The sequence below is a fragment of the Elaeis guineensis genome, chromosome 5 (genome assembly GCF_000442705.2).
Source record: "Elaeis guineensis isolate ETL-2024a chromosome 5, EG11, whole genome shotgun sequence".
Classification (NCBI taxonomy): Eukaryota; Viridiplantae; Streptophyta; class Magnoliopsida; order Arecales; family Arecaceae; genus Elaeis; species Elaeis guineensis.
In genome coordinates this window covers 127,992,678-128,016,964 of record NC_025997.2, presented here as the reverse complement: position 1 = coordinate 128,016,964, position 24,287 = coordinate 127,992,678, and the positions used below count along the sequence as shown (strand labels likewise).

The 24,287-nt window shown below is 49.1% G+C and overlaps 2 protein-coding genes and 1 pseudogene across 2 annotated transcripts; all 3 read left to right on the top strand.

Annotated features, from left to right (window-relative positions):
* Positions 1-8,619: 8,619 nt before the first annotated feature.
* On the top strand, positions 8,620-11,484 carry LOC105045804 (pentatricopeptide repeat-containing protein At3g09650, chloroplastic). The gene has a single exon (XM_073258499.1). It carries the CDS (start codon positions 8,794-8,796, stop codon positions 10,993-10,995), a length of 2,202 nt encoding a protein of 733 aa, XP_073114600.1. The 5' UTR covers positions 8,620-8,793; the 3' UTR covers positions 10,996-11,484.
* A 3,870-nt stretch (positions 11,485-15,354) lies between these two features.
* On the top strand, positions 15,355-18,231 carry LOC140858057 (uncharacterized; annotated as a pseudogene).
* On the top strand, positions 18,141-24,132 carry LOC114914212 (uncharacterized). The gene is given in 3 exon segments (XM_073258498.1): positions 18,141-22,272; positions 22,379-22,449; positions 23,396-24,132. Coding segments are annotated over 3 exon segments (4,008 nt in total). The 5' UTR covers positions 18,141-18,341; the 3' UTR covers positions 23,402-24,132.
* Positions 24,133-24,287: the final 155 nt, after the last annotated feature.

The window sequence follows — 24,287 nt, the reverse complement described above, 5'->3', positions numbered from 1 at the left end:
AGAGGAAGAACGGGGTGAACCGGCCGAACAGCTTGTTCCCATCCCGATAACGGAGAATCTCGAACGAGTGGTCTGGGTCGGGTCTCAATTACCCGACCCCGAGCGACGGCAGCTAGCGGAGCTGCTGAAGGCCAATGCCGACGTATTCGCTTAGTCGACGGCTGATATGTCGGGCATTCTCCCAGAGATGATGACACACCGACTCAACATCAACCCAGCAATGAGGCCGGTGAGGCAGAAGAAGCGGTCTTTTCCTCCCGAAAGACAGAAGGCCATTGACGAGGAAGTGGATAAGCTACTCGAGGCGGGCTTCGTTAGAGAAACTACCTACCCGGATTGGCTCGCCAATGTCGTTATGGTGAAGAAAGCCAATGAAAAGTGGAGGATCTGCATCGACTACACCGACTTGAATCGAGCCTGTCCGAAGGATAGCTTCCCACTTTCGAAGATCAACTAGCTGGTAGATGCGACGTCCGGTTATCGACTGCTCAGCTTCATGGATGCCTTCGTCGGATACAACCAGATTTGGATGGCGCCCGAGGATGAGGAGCATACAGCTTTCGTGACCGCCAAGGGCCTTTACTGTTACAGAGTAATGCCCTTCGGTCTGAAGAACGCCGGGGCTACTTACCAGTGACTTGTCAATAAGGTCTTCAAAGACCAAATCGGGCGCAACTTGGAGGTGTACGTGGACGACATGCTAGTGAAGAGTGTGCAAACTTCGGATCACATGCAAGATCTTGAAGAAACCTTCCGCACTCTACGACGACATCGCATGAAGCTGAACCCAACTAAGTGCGCCTTCGGAGTGACCTCGGGGAAGTTTCTTGGGTTTTTTGTTTCGCAACGAGGAATCGAGGCCAACCCCGAGAAGATCAAGGCAATCATCGACATGCGACATCCGGATACCAAAAAGGAGGTGTAGTAACTCAACGGAAGGATCATCGCGCTCAGTCGATTCATTTCTCGGTCGGTCGAGAGATGCCTCCCGTTCTTCAAAACCCTGAGACAAGCAAAGCACTACTCTTGGCCAGACGAGTGCCGACGGGCCTTCGAGGAACTGAAGAAATATTTGACTTCTCCGCCCCTACTTGTGAGGTCGGAGGTCGGAGGTCGGGGAGGTACTCTATCTTTACTTGGCTACCTCCCCAGAGGCAGTTAGCTCGGTGCTCGTTCGAGAAAACGAGAACCGAGTTCACCAACCAATATATTACGTCAGCAAAGTGCTTCACGAAGTCGAAGTTCGGTACTTGAAGGCAGAGAAAATGATATTTGCTCTGATCATTTCAGCACAGCGGCTCCGTCCATACTTTCAGACGCATGCTATCATGATTCTCACCGACCAACCCCTGAGAGCGATCCTGCACCGCCCTGACACATCAGGACGGTTGGCAAAATGGGCTGTGAGACTAAGCGAGTTCGACATTCAATATCAACCGCGACCTGCTCTGAAAGCTCAGGTACTGGCCGACTTTATCGTGGAATGCCTGACGACCGACCGACCGTCGGAACAGGGGAGCCCCAAAGAGGTTGGGACCTCCGAATGTGACCCCGATTCAATCTGGGTGTTGCACATCGACGGAGCTTCCAACGCTCGAGGGAGCGGGGCCGGGTTCCTGCTCACCAACTCGGAGGGAGTGGTTACCGAGCATGCCCTTCGATTCGACTTCAAGGCATCCAATAATCAAGCCGAATATGAGGCGCTCATCACGGGCTTGGGGTTGGCGCGGGAGCTCGGGGTCAGTAGCCTTAAAGTCTTCTCTGACTCTCAACTGATCGTTGGACAGGTCAAAGGCGAATTCGAAGTGCGGTATCCGACCATGGCCAAATTTCATCAGAAAGTAAAGGATCTCGTAGCGCCCTTCAAGTACTTCGAGATTTTCCATATTTCCAGGGTGGAAAATGCTCGGACCGACGCACTCTCCAGGCTTGCGACATCCGACTATGGCACTTTGGGCCGGACGTTCATAGAGAGTCTTGAGCAACCGAGCATCGACAAGATTGAAGAGGTGCTACAATTGGCGACAGAGCCAAACTAGATGGATCCGATCGTTCAGTACCTGACCGATGGAACTGGCCCCGAAGATCCCGCGGAAGCCAAACGACTCCGGTGGACGGCATCCCAATATGTGATGGTAGACGACCGACTCTACAAAAGGTCGTTCTTCCTTCCCTTGCTGAAGTGCCTGGGGCCGACCGACGCAGACTATGCTCTCAGAGAAGTGCATGAAGGGATCTGCAGTAATCACTTGGGGGGCAAGTCCTTGGCCTACAAAGTCCTGCGACAAGATTACTACTGGCCCACCATGAAGAAGGACGCGGCTGAGTTGGTTCGGAGGTGCGAACCATGCCAAAGGTACGCCAACATACAACACCGACCCGCCAGCCAGTTGACTCCTGTCGTCACCCCGTGGCCCTTCACCTAGTGGAGAATCGACATACTCGGGCCTTTCTCTCTGACGTCCGGTCAATGAAAGTTCATAGTTGTCGCAATCGACTACTTCACTAAGTGGGTGGAAGCCGAGCCTTTGGCGCAAATCACTGAGCGAAAGATGGAAGACTTCGTTCAGAAGTCCATCATCTTCAGGTTTGGATTGCCGAACACCATTATCACCGACAACGGACGACAATTCGATAATCAGAACTTCAGAGATTTCTGTGCGAGATTCCATATCACGCACCGACTAACCTCAGTCGGGCACCCACAGTCCAATGGAGAAGTCGAGGTGACCAACCGAACCATTCTGCATGGACTTAAAACCCGACTGAATGAAGCCAAAGGCCTCTGGGTCGAGGAGTTGAACTCCGTCCTATGGGCATACCGAACGGCACCCCGTGTCCCAACCGAAGAATTACCCTTCAGCTTGGCCTATGGGACGGAGGCGATGATACCGCTCGAGATTGGGCTACCATCGACTAGAATCGAGTAGTATCAGGAGCCAGACAACTCCGAGTGTCAGAGGGCCGACTTGGACCTCCTGCCTGAACTCCGGTGCGAGGCTCAACTCCGCATGGCTTCTTACCGACAAAGAGTAGCCCGATACTACAACGCCAAGGTCAAGCTAAGACACTTCAGGCCTGAGGACCTAGTTCTAAGAAAGACAGAAGTCTCGAAGCCTCTAGACCAGAAAAAATTGGCTCCAAACTGGGAAGGACCCTACAAGGTAGCGGACACCTACGGATCGAGAGCTTACCGATTGGAGACTCTAGAAGGGAATGCCATTACCCGAACCTGGAATGCCGACAATCTAAAGCTGTACTATCAGTGAACCTTGTATCCACTTGTCCGGAATACAAGTCTAGTTTTAAAACTTCGGGGTCTAGAATCTCGACTCTTCGACTGAGGGATGGCGCTCGCCAGAAGTACGAGCCCTGACGCCCCAACTTGAGCCTAACGTTCCATTGGGAACCAACGGCCCGATCACCGACAACATATCAGATACTTACGATGACTGATATATCCACGACGACGGGGGCCACGCTCCTTCTACAATCAGACTCTCGGGCAAAACCATCGGCTAACTTGCCGACTTGGCCCCAGCCGAGAAAGGCCAAGTGCCAACGCGACCAAGGTCGCATCCGCAACCTACCGACCAGGTCTCGATCGGTCGAAGGATATTCGGCTTGCCACCATTTATCGCACGCCACGACGTATGTGCCCGACCACAGTCTAGGTAATGGGAACTCGACTTGCCATCATTTTTCCGATTGAACGCATCGGACGCCATTCGACTGATCACATCGGACAACATTCGACCCTACGCAATGATCGGGTCATCGGGGTGTGCCTGGAGGTCGGTCGACCTTCGATTCAGTGAACGTGCCTGACTCACGTCGGGGCGATGCACACTCGACTTTGACCTACGACTCGACGAACATGCCCGACTTACGATCGGGCGACGGATGTTCGACCCAAGCCTCCGACGGTCGCACCCTACGACCGCCAGAACGGGTGGTCTGTGATCGGAATTCGCCTTGCCTTCTCCATGACGCACGCTATCGACTATCTCGGCTAACGACCTGGGATGTTACCGAGTGACCTAATAAGGTATGTCGGGTCTACGACTCTATGACTCTACGACCCTACGACCCTACGACTCTACGACTCTAAGCCAGAATGCGTCTTAACATGCAAAGGGAAGAAAGCTGAAAATGCTTCATTTCATAAATACATTGAGTCTACAAAATTGGGCCGAAGCCCGATTACAAGTATATAAAGTGAAACAAGAAGCAACAAGACTTCGATTATTCTTCAGAGTCGACCTCTTCCACCGGGAGGAGCCCGGGGGCAGCCGGTGCATCCGCTCTGATCGGCACTGGGTCGGAGGTCGGGGCTGTCTCCTCTTCGTCGACCTGCTCTGGGATGGTTTCCTCCACCGCAGCAGCGTCCCCCGACGATGGGTTGGCCACCTCTTCTGTGGCTTGGTCCTCGGGTCCTGGGGGGACAATACTGCTGAGGTCGAGCTCCAGGTACAAAGCCTAGATTGCATCCCGAGCATCTTCGTACCCCATCCGGTACGACGCAAAGCCGCTTTCCAGGAGTTCCTCCCGATATTTGTCGGAGCCGCGGAAGTCCTCCACCGCCCGACCTAATAACTCCTTCGCCGACCTCGCCTCCACCTCCACCCGACCGAATGACTCCTTCGCCGACTCCACCTCCGCCTTCGCTATGTCAGCGTCGGCTTGGGTGATTGACAAGTCCTCCTCGACCTTGGTGAGATTCTCTAGGCTAATACGGAGCTGCTTGCGTTCGGCCTCGAGTTCGAAGACGACGCCATCCCGCTCGCACCGCAGTCGGTGAGCGGTTCGACCCTTGCGCTTGGCTTCCCCGCGGGCCGACTTGAGTTCGGCCCCCGAGGCAGCCAAGGCGTTTGTGAGATGAAAGATCTCATCCTCAAGTCTTGCCTTCCGATCAGTCGACAGCTTCAACTGCTCGACCAATACTGTCTTCTCGGCTTCGACGTTCGCCGCCTTGTCCTTCCAGGCCGTCCGGACGTCCCCGAACCTCCGGTATCCGGCCTCTAATTCGGACATAGTGTAAATCAACTGCAAACAGAAGCCGACCGTCAGAAAGATAAAATAATAAAGACAGCAATAAAGGAAGGAGGCGAGGCAGAACTTACCCCAATCATGATCGGATAAAAGGAAGACAGCATCTCGGTCACCTGTCGAGCCTTCAGAACCTCCACGTCGGTCGGAAGGAGGGTCCCCTGGCATAATCTTCTGGCCAAGTTATGGTCGGCCAGGGCTGACGCTCCCTTGGGGACCCGGGTGCCAGACGACGTGGCGCGACCCCCCGACCTTGAGTCGTCTGTGGGGGCCATTGGGGCCTTCCCTCGACCGGTCGTCCAGGCCCGTAGATCGGGGAAGGAGGGGAAGCTCCAACTTGATTGAGCTCCCCCCGAGGCAGCAACGGGAGCCAACGAAGGACGTTCGGGGTCCCGAACCACATCCTGCGCCCCCTCCATCGGTGAAACCGCTGACGCTCTTTCGGCCATTCTCTCCACCGGCTGCTCCTCTGGTGGTGCCACCGGCACTGAAAGCGCGATGACCGGCTCTGACTGATCAGCCGTCGATACGGCGGCGGTCGGCACCAACGACGGGGGCCTCTTCGGCGGGTGTGAGGGCCCAGCCTCGGACGCCGGTCTCTTCTTCACTGCATATTGTCTGATCTCGACGTCGGTCGGTCTCATCCTCGGCAGCGTACCTACATTTTCAATAAGAGAATCAGTACATGTTCGGAGACGAACGAGAAGCAAAAAGACAACCGAAGGACCGGACAGTACCTAGACGGGGGACCAGGCTCAGACCAGCGTCATAGAGGGCTTGCTCAGTAACAAGCTCCCTCTGCTTCGGTACCGACATGTCTTTGAGTCGGTAGAAATCCTCCCGGTCGTCCGCCTCCACTCGGCTGTTCTCGTTCGCCTCAGTCCGAGGCTCGCCCCAGCGGGAAGGAAAACTCCAAGGAGAAGAAGAGGAAACAAAGAAGAACTGATTCTTCCATCCATGAATGGACGATGGAATACCAGTGATGAAAGAAAGACCCTTTCAGAGATTGAAGAGCCACCACCCTCGGGCTTTAGGGTGGGGTCGGAGGACGAAGAACGCCCGGAAGAGAGAGATGCGAGGGTTGGTCGGCAAAAGCTGACACAACAGAGCAAAGCTGATTATTAACCAAACTGAGTTCAGCGCCAGTTGCGCCGGACAAAGTCCGTAATAATCTAGAAGATTCCGAACAAACTCCGAAATCAGGAGATGAAGACCAGCCCGGAGGTCCTCGACATATAGAGCTACCTGGCCCGCAAGCGGATTGTTGACCCGTCCCCCAGCCCCAAGGGCGAAGAGTCGGAACTACTCCGGGATACAATACTGATCCCGAAGCCGATCGACATTCGGCCCCGAAAGTGAAGAGACTTCCACTTCCGGGGTCGATCGAAGATCATCAGTCGGATTCTCCGATTGAGCTCCCCGAGGAGAAGTCCTGGCCATGATGCCAGAACCAGGAAGAAGGAAAAGATAGAGAAGAAGAAGGGGAGAGGATTTCAAAAGAAGCAAGAAGAAGGCGAAAGGAAACAAAAGTCTCGGACAGACCTTCCAAGGAATGAAGGCAGAAGTAGCTACCTGGGAACGGGGTGGACCGCTCGGGCAGAGTCTCTGCAGCAAAATCGTGAAAAGTGAGGTTCTGGACACGAGTGACCCCATATTTATAGGCCCCCTCGACGGTCGGGATGGGGGCGCACCGACGAGGACCTCTCGGATGATCGACACGTGGCAACATCCGGACCCTCCTCCGGCCCGACGGTTCGACGCACCCATCCCAGATCGGGCCACATCGCCTTCATTTGTTGGAACGACTCTGGCCTAACGACCTCCCGACACGTGGCAGAAAAACCGTGCCTCAGAATTAATTCGCTGACTGCGATCCGCATTCCCGAGGGGACGCCTGACGGCGGTCCGGCTCCAAAGGGAGCGCCAGACGGCTGTTTGCGTTCCCCCAGGAATCGTCTGATGTCGGATCATCTGACATCGAATCGTCTGACATCGGATCGTCCGACATCGAACCATCCGATCCGGATCGCCTGACACCGGATCGTCTGACATCGAATCATCGAACGTCAAGTCGTCTGACACCGACTTGTCCGGATCGTCCGCTGGTGAGATCAGCAGAATCAGGGCATGACGCAATGAAGATCCACTCCTTTCGCCCAACGCCCCACCTGTCGATGTTGGTGAAGCGCTGGCTGACGCGGCACCAGGCTCAGGAGTGGGGGGGGCAACTGTTGGGATATACCGACCGACACCGATGCCGACTCACCGATGGGTCACGATACCGACCCATCCTCTCACGCCGACTCACCGTCGGGCCCGCCTGACCAGCGCCCGACCCTGCTGACCGACAACTGCCGATGCCGCCCGACCGAACATATGTCGGCTGGACCGACTCTCTCTCCCCCCTGACTAGCCAGACTGGGGAGCCTGATATCCGACTCTCGCAGCACCCCCGACTATCCGTCGGAGGGTCCCTGGGCTGTCACCCGGCATTCCTCGACCAGGCCCCGACATACAGTCAGTCGACTCCTTCAAACGCCGTACGATCACTAGAGGCTGTCCGTCCTGACAGCGGCGTGCAGCTTAGCCGCCCTGGGGCGTTGTCCCACCTAAGACATGGGTCAACCCTAGTGATTTGACAGCCCCATGATGATTTGACAGCCCCACGATGATTTGACAGTCCTCGATGATTTGACAATTCTCCTATTGTCGGTGCCATTAATGACGGCGCCATGCTGTGCCCTACTATAAAACGGGGAAGGCAACAGTGCCACGGGGGGCGCCGAAAAAACTCTCGAGCGTGTACTCTCTCTCTCACTCTTACTCTCACTCTCTCTCTTGTTGAGCTCCTTGATTCTTTTCTACTGTTGCCTAATCTCCTCTCTGATCTGACCGTCGGAGGGTCTCCGTCGGAGACACCTCCGGTTAGTACGGACTTCTTTTGCAGGCGCTCGTTTCCGACGACCAAGCGACGAGGAAATTGACCGCAACAAGATGTAATAAACAGGGAGAAAATGGCAATCACTCTTAGATTCAATTGCTTAGTGCAAGCTGCGTGCTACCACCAGAAACAATGAACCTGATGAAAGGAAGACTTCGCGCCGAGAATGCTTCAAAGGATGTCGCAATATGTCGGAGCCATTAATCCGTGCTCTGGTTCGAATATGCCGGAGATCACGGTTCCAGTTCTGGCAACGTAAAAATATATACCAATATCTTCCAGCCCGGCTCCACAACTGCAGCATGGATTGCGTAGACCCTGTGAATGTAGTAGCAACCGAGATGTGGATAGACGTATTAACCCTTGGAGAGAAGGTGAATAGGTGAGGAACATAAGACTGATATAATCAATCAAGTCTCCAGCCCAAGGACAACGATCTCTAACCCTATCCTTGATGCGTGCACTGCAATTTGGTAGCTTTCTTCCGCCAGGCTTGACGGGAACGCCCAGATATGGGCCGCCATTTTGGACCCAAGCTCACACATCCCCGCCGCGAACCCAAACAACTCAAAATAGGCGCCCAAGCCCAAGCAGTCATCCTATCGATCGAACAAGAGGATACCATCTCCTCAACGTAGTCAGCCCCATATCCATCCACACACAACCAAGGCACCACCAATGCTTCTACCCATGGCTTTTTTCCCTCCATCCTCTCTCCCTATCATCTCCTCCCTCTTCTTCGCAGTTCAAAAAGCACTACCTTCTTCAAATTAATTATTCATCCATAAAGAACATCTATAACAATGCAACAACCTTCAATGAGCTCTGCTCCTCTCCATTCTCCAATCCAGCTCGTTCCCTCCACTAAGCCCTTCGAGCTTCCAATCCACTCCACCAAATCCTTCCACCACCACCACCCTCCCGTCCGAGCCCAACCCACCTCCAACCAGGTCTCTTCCCCCATACTCCCCCTCGCTCCCGGTGACGGCACCCCAACTTCATCCCACGACATCCACCTCCTCTTTCTCCTCCGCCAGCGGAAGACGGAGGAGGCGTATCAGGCCTACACCCGGTGCCCTCACCTCCCCAGCTCCACCTGTCTCAGCCGCCTCCTCGCCCAGCTCTCTTACCAGAATACTCCGGCTGCTTTCGCCCGCGCCCAGGTCCTCGTCCGCCGCCTCCGCGACGAGCGCCAGCTCCACCGCCTCGACGCCAACTCCCTCGGCCTCCTCGCCGTCGCCGCCGCCCGCTCCAGCGCCACCCTCTATGCTGTCTCCGTTATCCGCACCATGCTCCGCTCCGGCTATCTCCCCCACGTCAAGGCCTGGAGCGCCGTCGTCAGCCGTCTCGCCGCCGCCCCCGACGACGGTCCCGCCGAGGCCCTCCGCCTCTTCGACGCCGTTATCCGCCGCGTCCGTCGCATCCCCGGCGATGCCGCGGCCGACGCCCGACCCGACACCGCCGCCTTCAATGCAGCCCTAAACGCTGCCGCCAACCTGGGGGACGTCCGGAGGTTCGCCCAGCTGTTCGACGAAATGCCCGCGTTCGGCGCCAAGCCCGACGTCCTGACATACAACGTTCTCATCAAGATGCTCGCCAGAGCCGAGCGAAAAGACCTGCTGGCATTCGCTTTGGAGCGCATGATCCGAAGAGAACTGGTCCCTTGCATCACCACCTTACATTCCCTCGTCGCAGCCTATGTGGGCTTTGGCGATCTACAGACTGGTGAGAGGTTGGTGCAGGCAATGCGGGAAGGCCGGCGGGACCTTTGCTCGATACTCAGGGAATCGAATGATGAAGAACCAACTGATAGAAGCGACGAGGAAGCTCATACTCTTCTTGAAAAGCTCGTTACCGTGAATGCAAATTCTGGTGATGCCAATGACGATGATGATCCCCCGCCATTGCTTCCCAAGACGTACACACCCGACTCCAGGATCTACACTACATTGATGAAAGGGTACATGAAAGAAGGCCGCATCGACGATGTTGTCCGCATGGTCCAGGCAATGCGGCAGGAGGCAGACCCTTCGAGCCACCCGGACCATGTCACATACACCACTGTTATCTCTGCGCTTGTTAAGGCGGGCGCAATGGACCGGGCACGCAGTGTGCTCCCTGAGATGGCCCGTGCCAGGGTGCCTGCCAACCGTGTTACCTACAATGTTCTCCTCAAGGGCTACTGCCAGCAGCTCCAGCTGGACAAGGCGAAGGAGCTTGCACGAGAGATGTCTGGGAAGGCAGGCATCGAGCCTAATGTTGTCTCTTACAACATCCTCATTGATGGGTGCATACTGGTGGATGACAGTGCTGGTGCCCTGGCCTACTTCAATGAGATGAGGGAGCGTGGAATTGCGCCTTCCAAGGTCAGCTACACGACGCTAATGAAGGCATTTGTGCTGTCGGGGCAGCCGAAGTTGGCGCATAAGGTGTTTGATGAGATGGACAAGGACCAAAGGGTTAAGGTGGATAGGGTGGCTTGGAACATGCTGGTGGAGGGATATTGTAGATTGGGATTGGTTGAGGAAGCTAAGAAGGTTGTGGAGAAAATGAAGGAGAGCGGCTGTCAACCTGATGTTGCCACTTATGGAAGCCTTGCTAATGGTATAGCACTGGCCAGGAAGCCAGGGGAGGCTCTTTTATTGTGGAATGAGGTGAAGGAGAGGTGTAAGGCCTCACCGCCGCTGAGGCCAGATGAAGGGTTGCTGGATGCTTTGGCTGACGTTTGTGTGCGGGCAGCATTCTTCAAAAAGGCTTTGGAGATTGTGGCTTGCATGGAGGAGAATGGGATCTCACCCAACAAGACTAAGTACAAGAGGATATATGTGGAGTTGCATTCCAGGATGTTTACGAGCAAGCATGCTTCTCAGGCAAGGCAGGACAGGAGGAGAGAGAGGAAAAGGGCAGCCGAGGCCTTCAAGTTTTGGCTGGGGCTTCCAAATTCTTACTATGGAAGTGAATGGAGGCTTGAACCAGTCGATGAGGACAACTATGGAGTTAGCTAGTTCTGTTTCAACCAGGTGCTGAGGGGTCAGATATACATCTAGGGATGAGGACTGCCTCCAAATTTAGTATTCAACATCTCAAACCTAATGGAATACCTTCAAGATTTGTCTGTGGTTGACTTCCTTCTCTTGAAAATTGGCTTCTGTGCAATAAGAAAATGCAAGAGAGGAGGAGATGGTAGTCAATTGGTGACCTAAAACAGAAAACTTGTTAGGTACGTAGGTTGCTTATGTACCTTACTGATTTATGAGTCTATCAAAAAATGGTGATATGCATTGCTAATATTTGTTACTTATCTGTCCTTTTCTGATAAATTGTCATGCATGAGATAGGCCAATCCTTAACCTGTTAATCTACCATGGATCTCGATACGTGTGACTGTGTCAGTCTTAATGGTCCTCAGGTTGACGTGACGGCCTTATTTTGTTGATTTTATGATGATGTAAATAAATTTAAATAGCATTAAGAAATCCTTGAATTTTCTTGTACTGTCATCTCTCTTTCTGTGGCTACTATGTATGAAAATCTCTCAGTGGAGTCTGTCTATTAATGGCCTATTTGTCAAACTAAATAATTAAGCAACATAGTGGCATAAGAGAACTTATGTTAATCCTATCGAAAAAGGAAAAGAAATTTTTGTATTTGACAATCCTTGTTGGCTTAATCTTCAAATGTAATCAGAACTGTTGGGATTGGTTCTAAGAAGTTAGCTGAGGTTTGCTATGTAGCAATTCATGAGTGACAGCTCACTGGATCTAATCTATCATTGGACTTATCTTTAAGTTTGAGGAACAGTATTTGACATGTCTTTCATGATTTTGGATTTTGAAAATTAAAAAGGAAAAAAAGGGACACTCTCAGTGATTTTCATTTTTCACCTCCATCTTTGCATTCAATAACCATAGATGTTAATCATGCTTCATGTAGCTCTATCAGCCCTCTGGTACTATAATCATAATTGTTGGTGCAAAAATCCGCTTGCGCCGGAGAAGCTGGAGTCGAGGGAGTCGCGGTCGCCGCCGGGACCTGCAAAGGAAGTCTAAACAGGAGGTGAGGTTGCTCCGGCAAGACCCTCCGACGCCTAAGTCAGTTTTCTGCCTCAACAAGAATGGAGTGCTCGAACGGAGAATTTAGCAGAGTTTTTAGATAAAAACGAGAGCTTATGGAATAACGTATCTGGGATCCCCTTTTTATAGACGGAGTGCTCAACAGACTGATAGCGACGTTCATAACCGTCTCGTAGGGGCCGTCCACCGTCAGGAGGAATTTGTTGCGAGGAGTAGTGGAGTAGATCCGTGGCCCTCACTGCAGCGCGCCACTTGGAGTCTGCTGCAGGGAGTGGAGCAGCATCCGTTGTCGCGACTTGCCAGCGGATGGAGGAATCGCGCAGTATCCGTTACATAAGGTGGAGCAGGATCGTGGCCGTCATAGCGGTCTGTCAGGGAATGATGGAGCTGCGCGGAATCCGTCGCAGGAAGTGGAGCAGGATCGTGGTGGTTGCTGTGTTGCGCCAGAAAGTGCGGATTCGTCGGCTGAAGTTCGGCAGCGGTCGGAGCTGGTGACGGAGCCTGGCTCCCGTAGGAGCCCGGGCGGAGTCCTCTTTGTGATTGAAGTCGTGGGCGGAGCCCGGCTCCCGTAGGAGTCCGGGCGAAGTCCTCTCGGAGTTGAAGCCGTGGGCGGAGCCCGGCTCCCGTAGGAGTTCGGACGGAGTCCCCTGCAATTAAAGTCAGGTGCGAAGTCCGGCTCCCGTAGGAGTTCGGACGGAGCTTACCGGCAGTTGAAGTTGGCGACGGAGCCCGGCTCCCGTAGGAGTCCGGGCGGAGTCCTCCTTGCGGTTGAAGTTGTGGGCGGAGCCCGGCTCCCGTAGGAGTCCGGGCGGAGTCCCCTGCAATTAAAGTCAGGTGCGAAGTCCGGTTCCCGTAGGAGTCCGGGCGGAGTCCCCTGCAATTACAGTCAGGTGCGAAGTTTGGCTCCCGTAGGAGTCCGGACGAATCTTACCGGCAGTTGAAGTTGGCGACGGAGCCCGGCTCCCGTAGGAGTCCGGGCAGAGTCCTCCTTGCGGTTGAAGTTGTGGGCGGAGCCTGGCTCCCGTAGGAGTCCGGGCGGAGTCCTCTTGGAGTTGAAGCCGTGGGCGGAGCCCGGCTCCCGTAGGAGTCCGGGCGGAGTCCCCTGCAATTAAAGTCAGGTGCGAAGTCCGGCTCCCGTAGGAGTCCGGACGAAGCTTACGGGAGCCGGACGGAGCTTACCGGCAGTCGAAGTTGGCGACGGAGCCCGGCTCCCGTAGGAGTCCGGGCGGAGTCCTTGCGGTTGAAGTTGTGGACGGAGCTCGGCTCCCGTAGGAGTCCGGGCGGAGTCCTCTCGGAGTTGAATCCGTGGGCGGAGCCCGGCTCCCGTAGGAGTCCGGGCGGAATCCCCTGCAATTAAAGTTAGGTGCGAAGTCCGGCTCCCGTAGGAGTCCGGACGGAGCTTACCGGCAGTTGAAGTTGGCGACGGAGCCCGGCTCCCGTAGGAGTCCGGGCGGAGTCCTCCTTGCGGTTGAAGTTGTGGGCAGAGCCCGGCTCCCGTAGGAGTCCGGGCGGAGTCCTCTCGGAGTTGAAGCCGTGGGCGGAGCCCGGCTCTCGTAGGAGTCCGGGCGGAGTCCCCTGCAATTAAAGTCAGATGCGAAGTCCGGCTCCCGTAGAAGTCCGGACGGAGCTTACCGGCAGTCGAAGTTGGCGACGGAGCCCGGCTCCCGTAGGAGTCCGGACGGAGTCCTCCTTGCGGTTGAAGTTGTGGGCGGAGCCCGGCTCCTAAGGGAGCCGGGCGGAGTCCTCTCGGAGTTGAAGCCGTGGGCAGAGCCCGGCTTCAGTAGGAGTCCGGGCGGAGTCCCCTGCAATTAAAGTTAGGTGCAAAGTCCGGCTCCCGTAGGAGTCCGGACGGAGCTTACCGGCAGTTGAAGTTGGCGACGGAGCCCGGCTCCCGTAGGAGGCCGGGCGGAGTCCTCCTTGCGGTTGAAGTTGTGGGCGGAGCCCGGCTCCCGTAGGAGTCCGGGCGGAGTCCGCAAGGGTTAATCCTGCTGAGAACTTCGGCTGTGGGTATTTTATACCCAACAATAATTATACTCATCTAGCCTCTTCTCAGCTACTTTAGGGCTAGCCTTATGGATCTTCATTCACCTAGTATTCCTATCTAGGGACAAATACAATTATAATAGTCCATATATGCCATAGTTCCACCATCTATATTACTCTCGTGGCTTTGGATCGTCAATGCATTAGCTTTGAGAAGCAATTTTGGATCCTTCATTGAGACTTCTACTCGATTCTTTGGATCTGATTTGTACCCAAAAAAATGGCAAAATAAAAATCCCATATGTTATTGTTCGCTATCAACTAAATATGAAAAATCTCATCATCAATCTAAATATTTCATGGCTAAGTCTTGATTGCTTCATAACCAGAGAGAATATGTACGCACGTACACACACATATATGTTATGTGTATAACACCCTATCTGATATCCTACTAAATCACTACTTCTGTAACCTTTTATATCTGGATTCTGGCTGAACAACCTCTCGTGCCACTTTTTCTGAACAGTTAGAATTAGAAAATATTATTTTTTTTTTCTCACAATATTCCTAAAGCAGATCTCAGACAGGGATGAAGGCAATGGTTCGGTGTTGGTTTGTTAAAGACTAAAGAAGCAGAAGTGTGACCTTGGATATGCACTTTTCAATATATTTTGGGGAATCATGTGAACATTTAAATAAAGAAAGAGATGAGCAAGAGTGTCCTCTGAAAACAAGACCCCTTGGTTGTGTTGACCCCATGATAAATGATCCTTGTCTTGCATTAAAATTCAAGATTAGATTGTTGTCATGCTGATGATGAGGAAAGAATCACGTAATTTCACTTGTGTGTGTGAAGCGGATGTGAAAGCCGGCCGACGTAGCGGACTAGAACCGCACAAGTTTGCCGAGTTCATCACAACCAGGGCAAAATGCCAAAAACAACCATAGCCGTCAGATCCTTGCATCCTCATCTATTCATACACCTAGCCATGCGTTGCCCTGGACTTGTATCCCCATCAAGCCGCTGTCCTCCTTCAGCGCCTTGAATCCCCATTTATCCTCTTCTCCACTTCTCGCTTGGCGATCGATCGAATCTATTCCTGGGATAACCACAGAGGTCGCCCTCTCTACTCAAAATGGGGTAACCGTTCTCTATTCCCGTTCACCCATTCCATCATCTTTCTCTATTCCTATGTTTTTCCCAAGATTTTAGAACCTCCGTTTCCTTAAAGATATTTTTTTTTGCTCTAATGCTATATCATCAATCTGTTCGATGGATTATTAGTAAATTTTGATCGGACATTAATGGGTTCTGACTTCTGGGAGAGCATTAGAAATTCAGTATACGATATTTTGCATCAATCTATCGATGTTTGATTGTTGCTTTGATACTGGTCATGTATTTTTTTTTAAAATATTTTTTCATGGTTTCGGAGATAGTTTTTGTACCTAAAGAAGTTGAACGACGAAGAAATAAATATGCTTATTGACGGTCTAGTGCTGATTCGACTTTTCTTCCGTCAGTACTCAACATTATCATAAGCTAAAATAATCATATGCTACCATGTTTATACGAACCCTTCAAAAATTTATTCTTTGGGGTATATATGGTGGTATACATACACAGGTTCGCGGCTTTTTCCTTTTCTTTTTTTTTTTTAAATTATTTTCTTGTTCATACCACGCGATGGTTTTGTAATTTATGAGTGGCTATAGAAAATCTCATTTTGATTTTACAAGTAATTTTTAAATTAAAAGTGGGACTACTAGATGAACTCTAAAATAAATTGCAACACTTTGGTGGTGGAATTGGACCCAGCTTTGTATTTATCCTAGTGGGCTTGTTGGGAAATTGTTGCAGATTTGCCAAAAATGTTTTTTTTTTTTTAGCTCTAAAATTTGAGATGAGGTTCCGATAAACAAAGTCCTTGAGTCTCTTTGCTGAGTTGATATGCTTATGGACGGTCCGGTGCTGATTTGGATTGAACACATCAGTGCCTAACATTATCATAAGCTAAAGTAAACATGTGCCATCGTGTATATTGAAGCCCTTTCTCCAAAATATCAATTTCGGGGCAGATATACTTGTTGGTATATTATTTCTCCTTTGTCCCATTTTAACAATGTGATAATTTGTCATTTTTGATTTTATAATAATCTTATTCTTTATATTATGTTGTTAAGGGATTTGGAAGATCACCCTTGTTCTCTGATGCTAAATCTATTAAATAAAATTTTTCGCTTCTCAGATGGAAAGACCCACTCTAATAGAAATTGCATTCGTTTGGAAGGGGGCAAACCCAACTTGCTAGTGAAAGAAAATTCTGCAAATTGTTGCAAACATATAATGTGTATGTTTCTAAAACAAAAAATCAACAGTTTTTTAAATTTGAGGAGAAGTTAATTACGAAGATCGTACGAAATACTCTCACCGCACCTACATATGCTTATTGATGGTCTAGTGCTGATCAGAACTTGACCCTTCAGCACTTAACATTATCATAAGCTAAAGTACAATTTGCCACCATGTGTTGAAGTCCTTGCTTCAGATTATTCAATTATATCAAAGGCATTTTTGGTGGCATACATGCTAGAAGATTATAAGTCTTTATTTTTTAAGTACACTTTCAGAGTTCGTGGTTCATGGTTTCTTTTGATTTGTCTGTTTCTCCTTAACTTGTTGCTGAGGGCTTTTGTAGATGTTCCTTGCTTTCCATTTTAGAAAATTGCAGACTCAATGCAGCTTGTTGATTAGGAGACTTTAGGAAATTGTTGTATATATACAATGGGTGTGGAGGACTTAGGTTTCTTGTTCCGTACCACAGACACCATAGTAGAAGTCGGGTGAAAAGAAGTCGTTTATAGGGTTTCATTCTTCTCTTTCCATCTCTGTGAGCCCTTCCGTTGGTGAGGCGGTGGCCATCTATTCAAGCACCGGAGGCGGCCAAGAAGGAGGTAGTACATCTATGCCCGCCTCAGATCCCAGACGAGGTGAGAAAGGGAGACGGGAATCCATGGTGGAAACCCTAGAGGAAAATCGACGAGGACTTGTGGATTCTGGTGGTGGTGATTTAGCTGAAAGGCCAGAAATGAATGTCGGGGAGGAAGGAGGTGCGGCGGGGGCTGATGAAGTATCGGGTGCAGTTGTTCCTGAAGGGGCTAATGCTGGAGAGAGTAGGAATGGGACTGGTGTTCAGCTTTTGGAGGAAAAAGTTGCAGCTTTTGCAGAAAAGGGGCAGGGTGATGTGGTTAACGAAGTGAAGGAGCATGGCCTGGTTGATGGCTGCTTCCAAGATGTGGAGGTTGGCAATTTTGGTTCCAGAGGGAAGGAGATGGGGGACGGATGCAGCGGTGATCAAGAGTTGATAGCAGATGCGCTGGAGATTGGGAACATGGTGAGAATTCCTCTTAAAGAGGCTAAAGCTGAAGGCTTGGAGAGTGTGGCAGATCTGGGAGGAAACGTGCAGGATGTTGTGGAGATTAGAAATGGAACCGAACCCATGAAAGAAGATGAATTTCGTCCCGAGCAGAAAGCGAGCACAATGAATGATGTGATGAGAGGTGATTGGGCTGACAGGAAGGCTCGAGTCATTGAAAGTAATGTGGGTCCAAGTGAGTTGGTGGCGGGAGATGAATTGGGTGCGGAGCTGAAATTAGATATCAAGGAAGCAGGGAGTGTGATTGGGGTCATAGAAGCAGCAGCCACAGCTACAGGTGGAGTAGTTGAAGTCGATGGCTTGGAGGGTGAACCAGCTAATGGAGGGAAGGTTGATGTCATGGAGATGGGGAATAAAACTGAATTCCTTAAAAGAGATGAACTTAGAGAAAGAGCAGAGCGGAGCAAATGATGCAAAGGGTCATGATTTGATGGACAAGCAACTTCAAGCTAAAGAGGGCATTCTAGATCCTAAGGGTCTGGAAATGGAAGATGGATTGGGTAGTGAACAGAAGTCAGAAATTAATGTGGCGGATGGAGAAAATGTGGTGGAATGTGAGAAAGGAACTGAACTCATGAAGAAACAAATCACAAACCAGATCTCGGATTGCAAAGTTCGGGGCCAAGATTTGGTTGATGAACACCTGCAAGCTCCTGAGGGAGATGTGGGTTCTATAGCGTTGGAAACAGAAAATAATTCGGGTGGTGATGAGAAGCTGGAAGCCAGTGTTGGTGATGCAAGTTAGGATGTCTATCAGGGGATTCAAATAATATTGGAGAGGAGGAAGCTGGGAGATTGGAGAGTATACAAGAATTGGAACCAGCACAGCATAAGGTTCCAGAGACTAGTAATGGAATGGAGCTCACTGGGCAAGTTGTGTCCTGTCCACAGAAGAACCAGAGTGTGGTGACTGAGAAGGGAGGTCATGATTTGGCTGATGCGTGTGTTCAAGCTTCAGAAGGAGATGGCAGTCAGAACCAATCTGTATTTGTGGAGAGTACTGCTGGAAATAAAGACATGGAAGGGGGGCTCTTTTTAGGTAGTAATCAGGACACACGGATCTGCTCAGCAGGCTGGGGAACTGAGGCGGTTGAAGGGTCAATGGTGAGTGGTGATCAAGACAGAGATCGTGAAGCTTCTGTTTCTCAAACATCTTTGGCAAACACAAATCAGGGCAATGCTATCAATAAAGAAGAAATAAAGGGGGTGGATTCACTGCCTGTTGGTGATGCTATAATTGAGCAAGGAGATCATGTTGGAAAAGATTCTGGTGTAGAGGTAAACAACCCAGATTCTTATGTTCATGATGATCTCATGGCCAGTGGACCAATTGTGACAGCAGAATCACAAGCAGGCGTGGCTGAAAATGTTGTTGATGCAGCACTATGTGCAGATAAAGATCCTATCAATAAGAATTCGGGGGACAAATTAGATATTATTACAGCGGATAGGAATTCAGTTTTGACTGGTGCAATTATGGAATCAGAAAGTAGAGAAAGGCAGCTGGTTGATCAGAAGACAAGTGGTAAAGGAGATATTACTATGGGTAATTCATGCCCAGATTTAGAATCAGAGTTTGTAGGAACGTGTACATTTGGTGTACAAACTGCAGACACATGTCCACCTGCTTCTGTTCTGAAAGATTCAAAGTCATCTGTCACTCCTGGTTTGCTAATGGCTTCAGAGCTATATGTATCTGGAAACAATCAAGAGAGAGAACCTCAGTCCAATGGTTTGCTGGTTGAGAGGAGTGATGACTCAATTGTTCAAGCAGAATCTTCACCAGGCATATGTCAAAACAAGGATGTGGAATCCAGGGTTCTTATGGATGAAACTTATCTGCCCAAGACATGTCATGAAAAAGAAGATTTGGCTCAAGATGCAGAAGCTGATAAGAAGACCCCTTTGCTGGTGGATAGTGTGGCAAAAATTGTTAGTGGTGAAGGTGGTACTGCTGAGCAGAATGTGCAAGTTGATGAACAGAGACATTCAAAAATAGCTGAGAAGCAAGTTGTGAAACGTGTCGGCATAAGGCCTCGAACTTCCACTGCTGAAAAGGATCAGCATGCTAGCTACTTCTTGCCTCTTCAGGACAAGGATACTTTCTCTATTTCTGATTTGGTCTGGGGTAAAGTAAAGAGCCATCCCTGGTGGCCTGGCCAAATTTTTGATCCTTCAGATGCATCAGACTTGGCAATGAAATATCAGAAAAAGGATAACCTCCTTGTTGCATATTTTGGAGACAAAACTTTTGCATGGTGCGAAGAACATCAGCTGAAGCCTTTTGAGACATATTTCTCACAGATGGAAAAGCAGAGCAGTTCAGATGCATTTGTAACTGCTGTAAATGATGCGCTAGGTGAAGTCTCTAGGCGGACAGAATTGGGAATGGCCTGTTTTTGTTTGCCTGAAGGAACTTATGCCAACGTTAAGTACCAAACAGTTGAGAATGCTGGCATACGAGAAGGGATTGATAGATCTGTTTTTGACAGGTCTCTGGTTGTAGATTATTTTGAGCCAGGCAGGCCTATTGAGTATATTGAAGCCTTAGCCCAGTTACCAACTGGAGGGGCTAACAGACTTGAGCTTGTGATAGCTCAGGCTCAGCTGAAGGCCTTTTATCGGTCAAAGGGGTATCTTGAACTTCCTGTTTTCCAAACTGGTGGAGGATTGATGGAGAATGATACTGAGGTTTCACCCTCTGAGAGTAAATTATTTGGGAAAGATACTATGGAGCATTCAACTCCTACTTCCATGGAACTAAATATTGGGAAGCGCAAGAGAGGCAGAGGGAGGCCCTCCAATAAAGAAAAACAGATGTTGGAGGATGCTAAAAAACAGAAGAACTTATCTGAACTAATGGAAGCAAACATTCTCTCTCCTATGGTAAATGATGGCAAAATTGGATCTGCAGTAAAAATTGATGACAATTTGATGTCACTTTCTTCTGAAAAGAAACGCAAGGTTATTGATTTTGATTCTGATTACTCAGAGAGAGCTAAGAAAAAATGGCTTGATTCTTTAGGAGATTTGGTCACCAAGTCACCCTCTCCAACTCCTAGTAGTTCTTTCAAGGTTGGAGAATGCATCCGTCAAGTTGCAAGCCAGCTGACTGGTTCCCCACCTATCCTTAGGTGCCATGGTGAAACATTTTAGAAGAGCGCTTCCTAGGCCGAGCATAGAAATTTTGATGTTGTTGATGCCGAGACTTCTACTTACACTGGTGTAGACAGCCCAAAATTAAAGACAGGCATATCAGAGGACTATACCTCCCTGGGTGAAATGCTGTCTCAGCTGTTCTTAGCTGCAAGGGATCCTATGAAGGGATACAGTTTTCTGTCAACGATAGTGAGTTTCTTCACTGATTTCAGAAGTTTTTGTGTTTCAAGTTCTTCCAAGGAAAAGAAGAATGTTCAGAAAAGTGGAGGTAAAAGGGGTAGGAAAAGGACCGTCAATCCTCAGTCACCCTCTTCTGATATGTCGACACCTGATCACATGCAGGATTCCTATTGGTCTGACATGATATACCATAACAGCTCAACAAATGATCATAAAAGGAAAGGAGATGCTTCTATGCGAAGCCTAAGGAAAAGGAGGAAATCTGGAGGGGAAACATCACTCACTTTGTCATTAGACCGTATATCTGGTGCTGCGCGGCATCTTCAGGTTGGAACCATCAGTCCTAAAATGAAACAAGCATTGACAACAGAAAGTTCAGTAATCAGTTTGGAAGAAAAAATTGTTGATGAGTGCACACCGACTGCACTGATTTTGAGCTTTAATGGATCAAGTCCTCTTCCTTCTCAAACAGATCTCATCAGGATTTTCAGTCGCTATGGACCTCTGAAGGAAGCGGAAACAGAAGTTCAAAGCAAGACCAATCGTGTCAAAGTAGTCTTCAAGAAACGTGCTGATGCTGAAATAGCTTTCAGTAGTGCAGGAAAGTATAGCATTTTTGGGCCAGCACTTCTTAGTTATTGTCTTAGATACTTGCCATCAACACCTGCTTCTCCAAACACCCCACCACAAGGCAAAAATGATGCAGGATCCTTTGAAGGTGGCAAATTAGAGGTTCCAGACTATCATTCTCCAAATACTCCATCACAAGGCAAAAATGATGCAATACCCATTGAAGGTGGCAGCTCAGAGGTTCCAGGTGGCGCTTCCCCAAATATCACACCAGAAGGCAAAAATGATGCAGTTCCTGTTGAAGGTGGCAACACACAGGTTCCAGGTGATGCTTCTCTGGATGCCACACGAGTCAAAAACAATGCGGTACTCTTCAAAGGTGGCAACTTAGAGGTTCCTGATGCTTCTTCAAATACCACACCACAAGACAAAAATGATGCCGTACGCACCCCAGGTGGGAATTTCGAGATTTCAGGCAGTATACCTCCAAATATTACACCCCAAAATGAAGATGATGCAGTACTCATTGAAGGTGGTAACTTAGAGATTCCAGGTAGGACTTCTCCAAAAGCTAAACAATTAGACGACAATGATGCAGTACGAAATGCCACACAAGATGAACAGGATGCAGCACCAATTGAAGATGTCAGGTTGGAGATTCCAGGAAATACTTCTCCAAATACTATCCCACCAGATGATAATGATGCGGCAGTAATAGAAGGTGGCAGCTTAGAGGTTCCAGGTTATACTTTTCCACGTACTACTGCACAAGACAGAAATGATGCAGCGCCAGTTGAAGATAGCAGCTTAGAGGTTCCAGGCAATACTAATCCAAGTACTACCACACAAGACCAAAATGATGCCGCACTTGTTGAAGGTGTTATCTTTTATCATCTCATTCCTTGTTTTTAGTTGGTAGAAATTATGCCGCTTTTTAATTATTCTTGCTCATCAAACCATTGGTTTTGTTTTTCGCAAAGCAGAAATTGGTGTTGCATCAGATGTTATGCAAGTGGAAGTTGTGGACAGAGGGTCATTTCGTTTTTCATGTGAGGTAACTCCACTTTGCCCATTTTCTGTTCTGAAAATATATTTTAGGGCAATGCAAATGTATGTTGTATAGAAGTTGTAAGCTGACCTCATCCAGAAAGAAATGGTAGACTGTTTTAGGGCTTTTAGGCTAGCTTCAGTTTTGTGATTCTATTGAGGTTGTGAAAGTTTACTTGAGAGCATCTGACAACTGTGCCATGGTGGTTTAAGATGTCAGAATTATGGTAAGCAGGTCTTGCTTAGAAACTGAAATTTCTTGATTGAGAATTGAGGCTGCAGGCTGACACTGGTTTATGCTTTTTATTTTATATCATGGCATCAATGACTACTTGTAAAGATACCGGGTAAGTTCTTGCTCTTGTACTTTTTAGACCAAGAACAAGCCATATAGTCAGTATTTTGCCGGTAATATTCCATGAAATTGTTATCAGATAATAGGAGCTTTTGGTCCGTGAATTTATTATGCTTTTATATGAGTGCATATAGTTACCAGTGGTTGTTCTTCAACTTTACCTTATAAATTATTTATGGTTGTTTACTGAAATCTTGGTCCTTTAAAATTTGTAACTAGTATGACTAGCCAAATCTCAAAGCCTGTGAAGCAAATTTAACACATATCCATCTTCTACATGATTATGTGAAAAAAGTGCTGCTTAATGCATCAAGGAGCTTTAGGTCTGCTTGTTGAAGAGATTATACGCTGGTCCATTATCTTTTGAAGCCATAAACTTGGGTCCTAGGCAGCATCGTTATGTCCAAAAAGTTTTGTATGGTGAGTTGTGAGGATTTAATGCTCCAGTTAGTGTGGAAGAACAGACTATTCATTTGCTCATTATTAAAATGATTTGAGCATTTTATTTAAGATTACATGTCTTATCATTATTAATGTATTTTATCTGATAGAATACTTGTTCTTGCAATTTATGGCATTCTAACCCGTTCAATTTTAGGAGTGAATGACTATGCACGCAAAAAACTTTCAACATATCATTTTTATTCGGCAACAGAGCACCTTCCAGCCCATCTTGGTATCGAGTAGTTCCATCTGATGATAATCTCCTGCGGTCTCCCTCAAAGTCCATTTCTCTATCCCAAAATTGGTTACTCGGCTCATGGTGTGATGCTTCAAAGTTTTCATTTTCTTCGGGGTTGTTCCATTTGTGACTAGAGCAGCAGGACGCTTTTGTATTTTCTGGTAAGGTTACTCTGGTGCCTGAAAATGAGGCCGCTACCTATTATGGTTCAGCCATCTACGAAATGACTACTTGTCTCCATCTGCCACCAAATTGTCTTCATCATACCTCCTCCTCCGTATCAGTGCTGGCCTTCCACAAGCCAGCTATACTCTGGCTGTTCGGGCTTGGATTGGTGTAGCCGGGTTATATTGAAGGGGTGTTTGTGCCCTGCTCAACCTTACCTAAGTTATTATTGTTCAGTTTCTCACTCATGAGCTGGTTTAAATCAGCCAGTTTTCGGGGCAAGCTGGAGCCTGTACTTGCTTTTTCCTAGTTTACTTAAAACTTTTTAAAGCTTCGGTCGGTTGTTAGCCGCATCCTGCTTGAGCTCAGCTTATTTTCAAGCAAACAAGCTTAATTGAGCCTGAGCCACTCGTGGATGGCTTGGGCCTTTTTGATGGAAATTTTCAACTTTCAGCTATCTAACCTAAAAGGAGTGACTTGCCGAATCCTATTGTTCCATTTCAACAAAATTTGGGTTGAGGGCATCTAGGTGTACGGTTCATTCTTGCACTTCTGGACATCATGGGAGGCATGATGTCTGACTCTGGAGCAAAGGATGTTGTTTCATGTTGATTGCATGGTAAATATTGTAAATACTTATGCT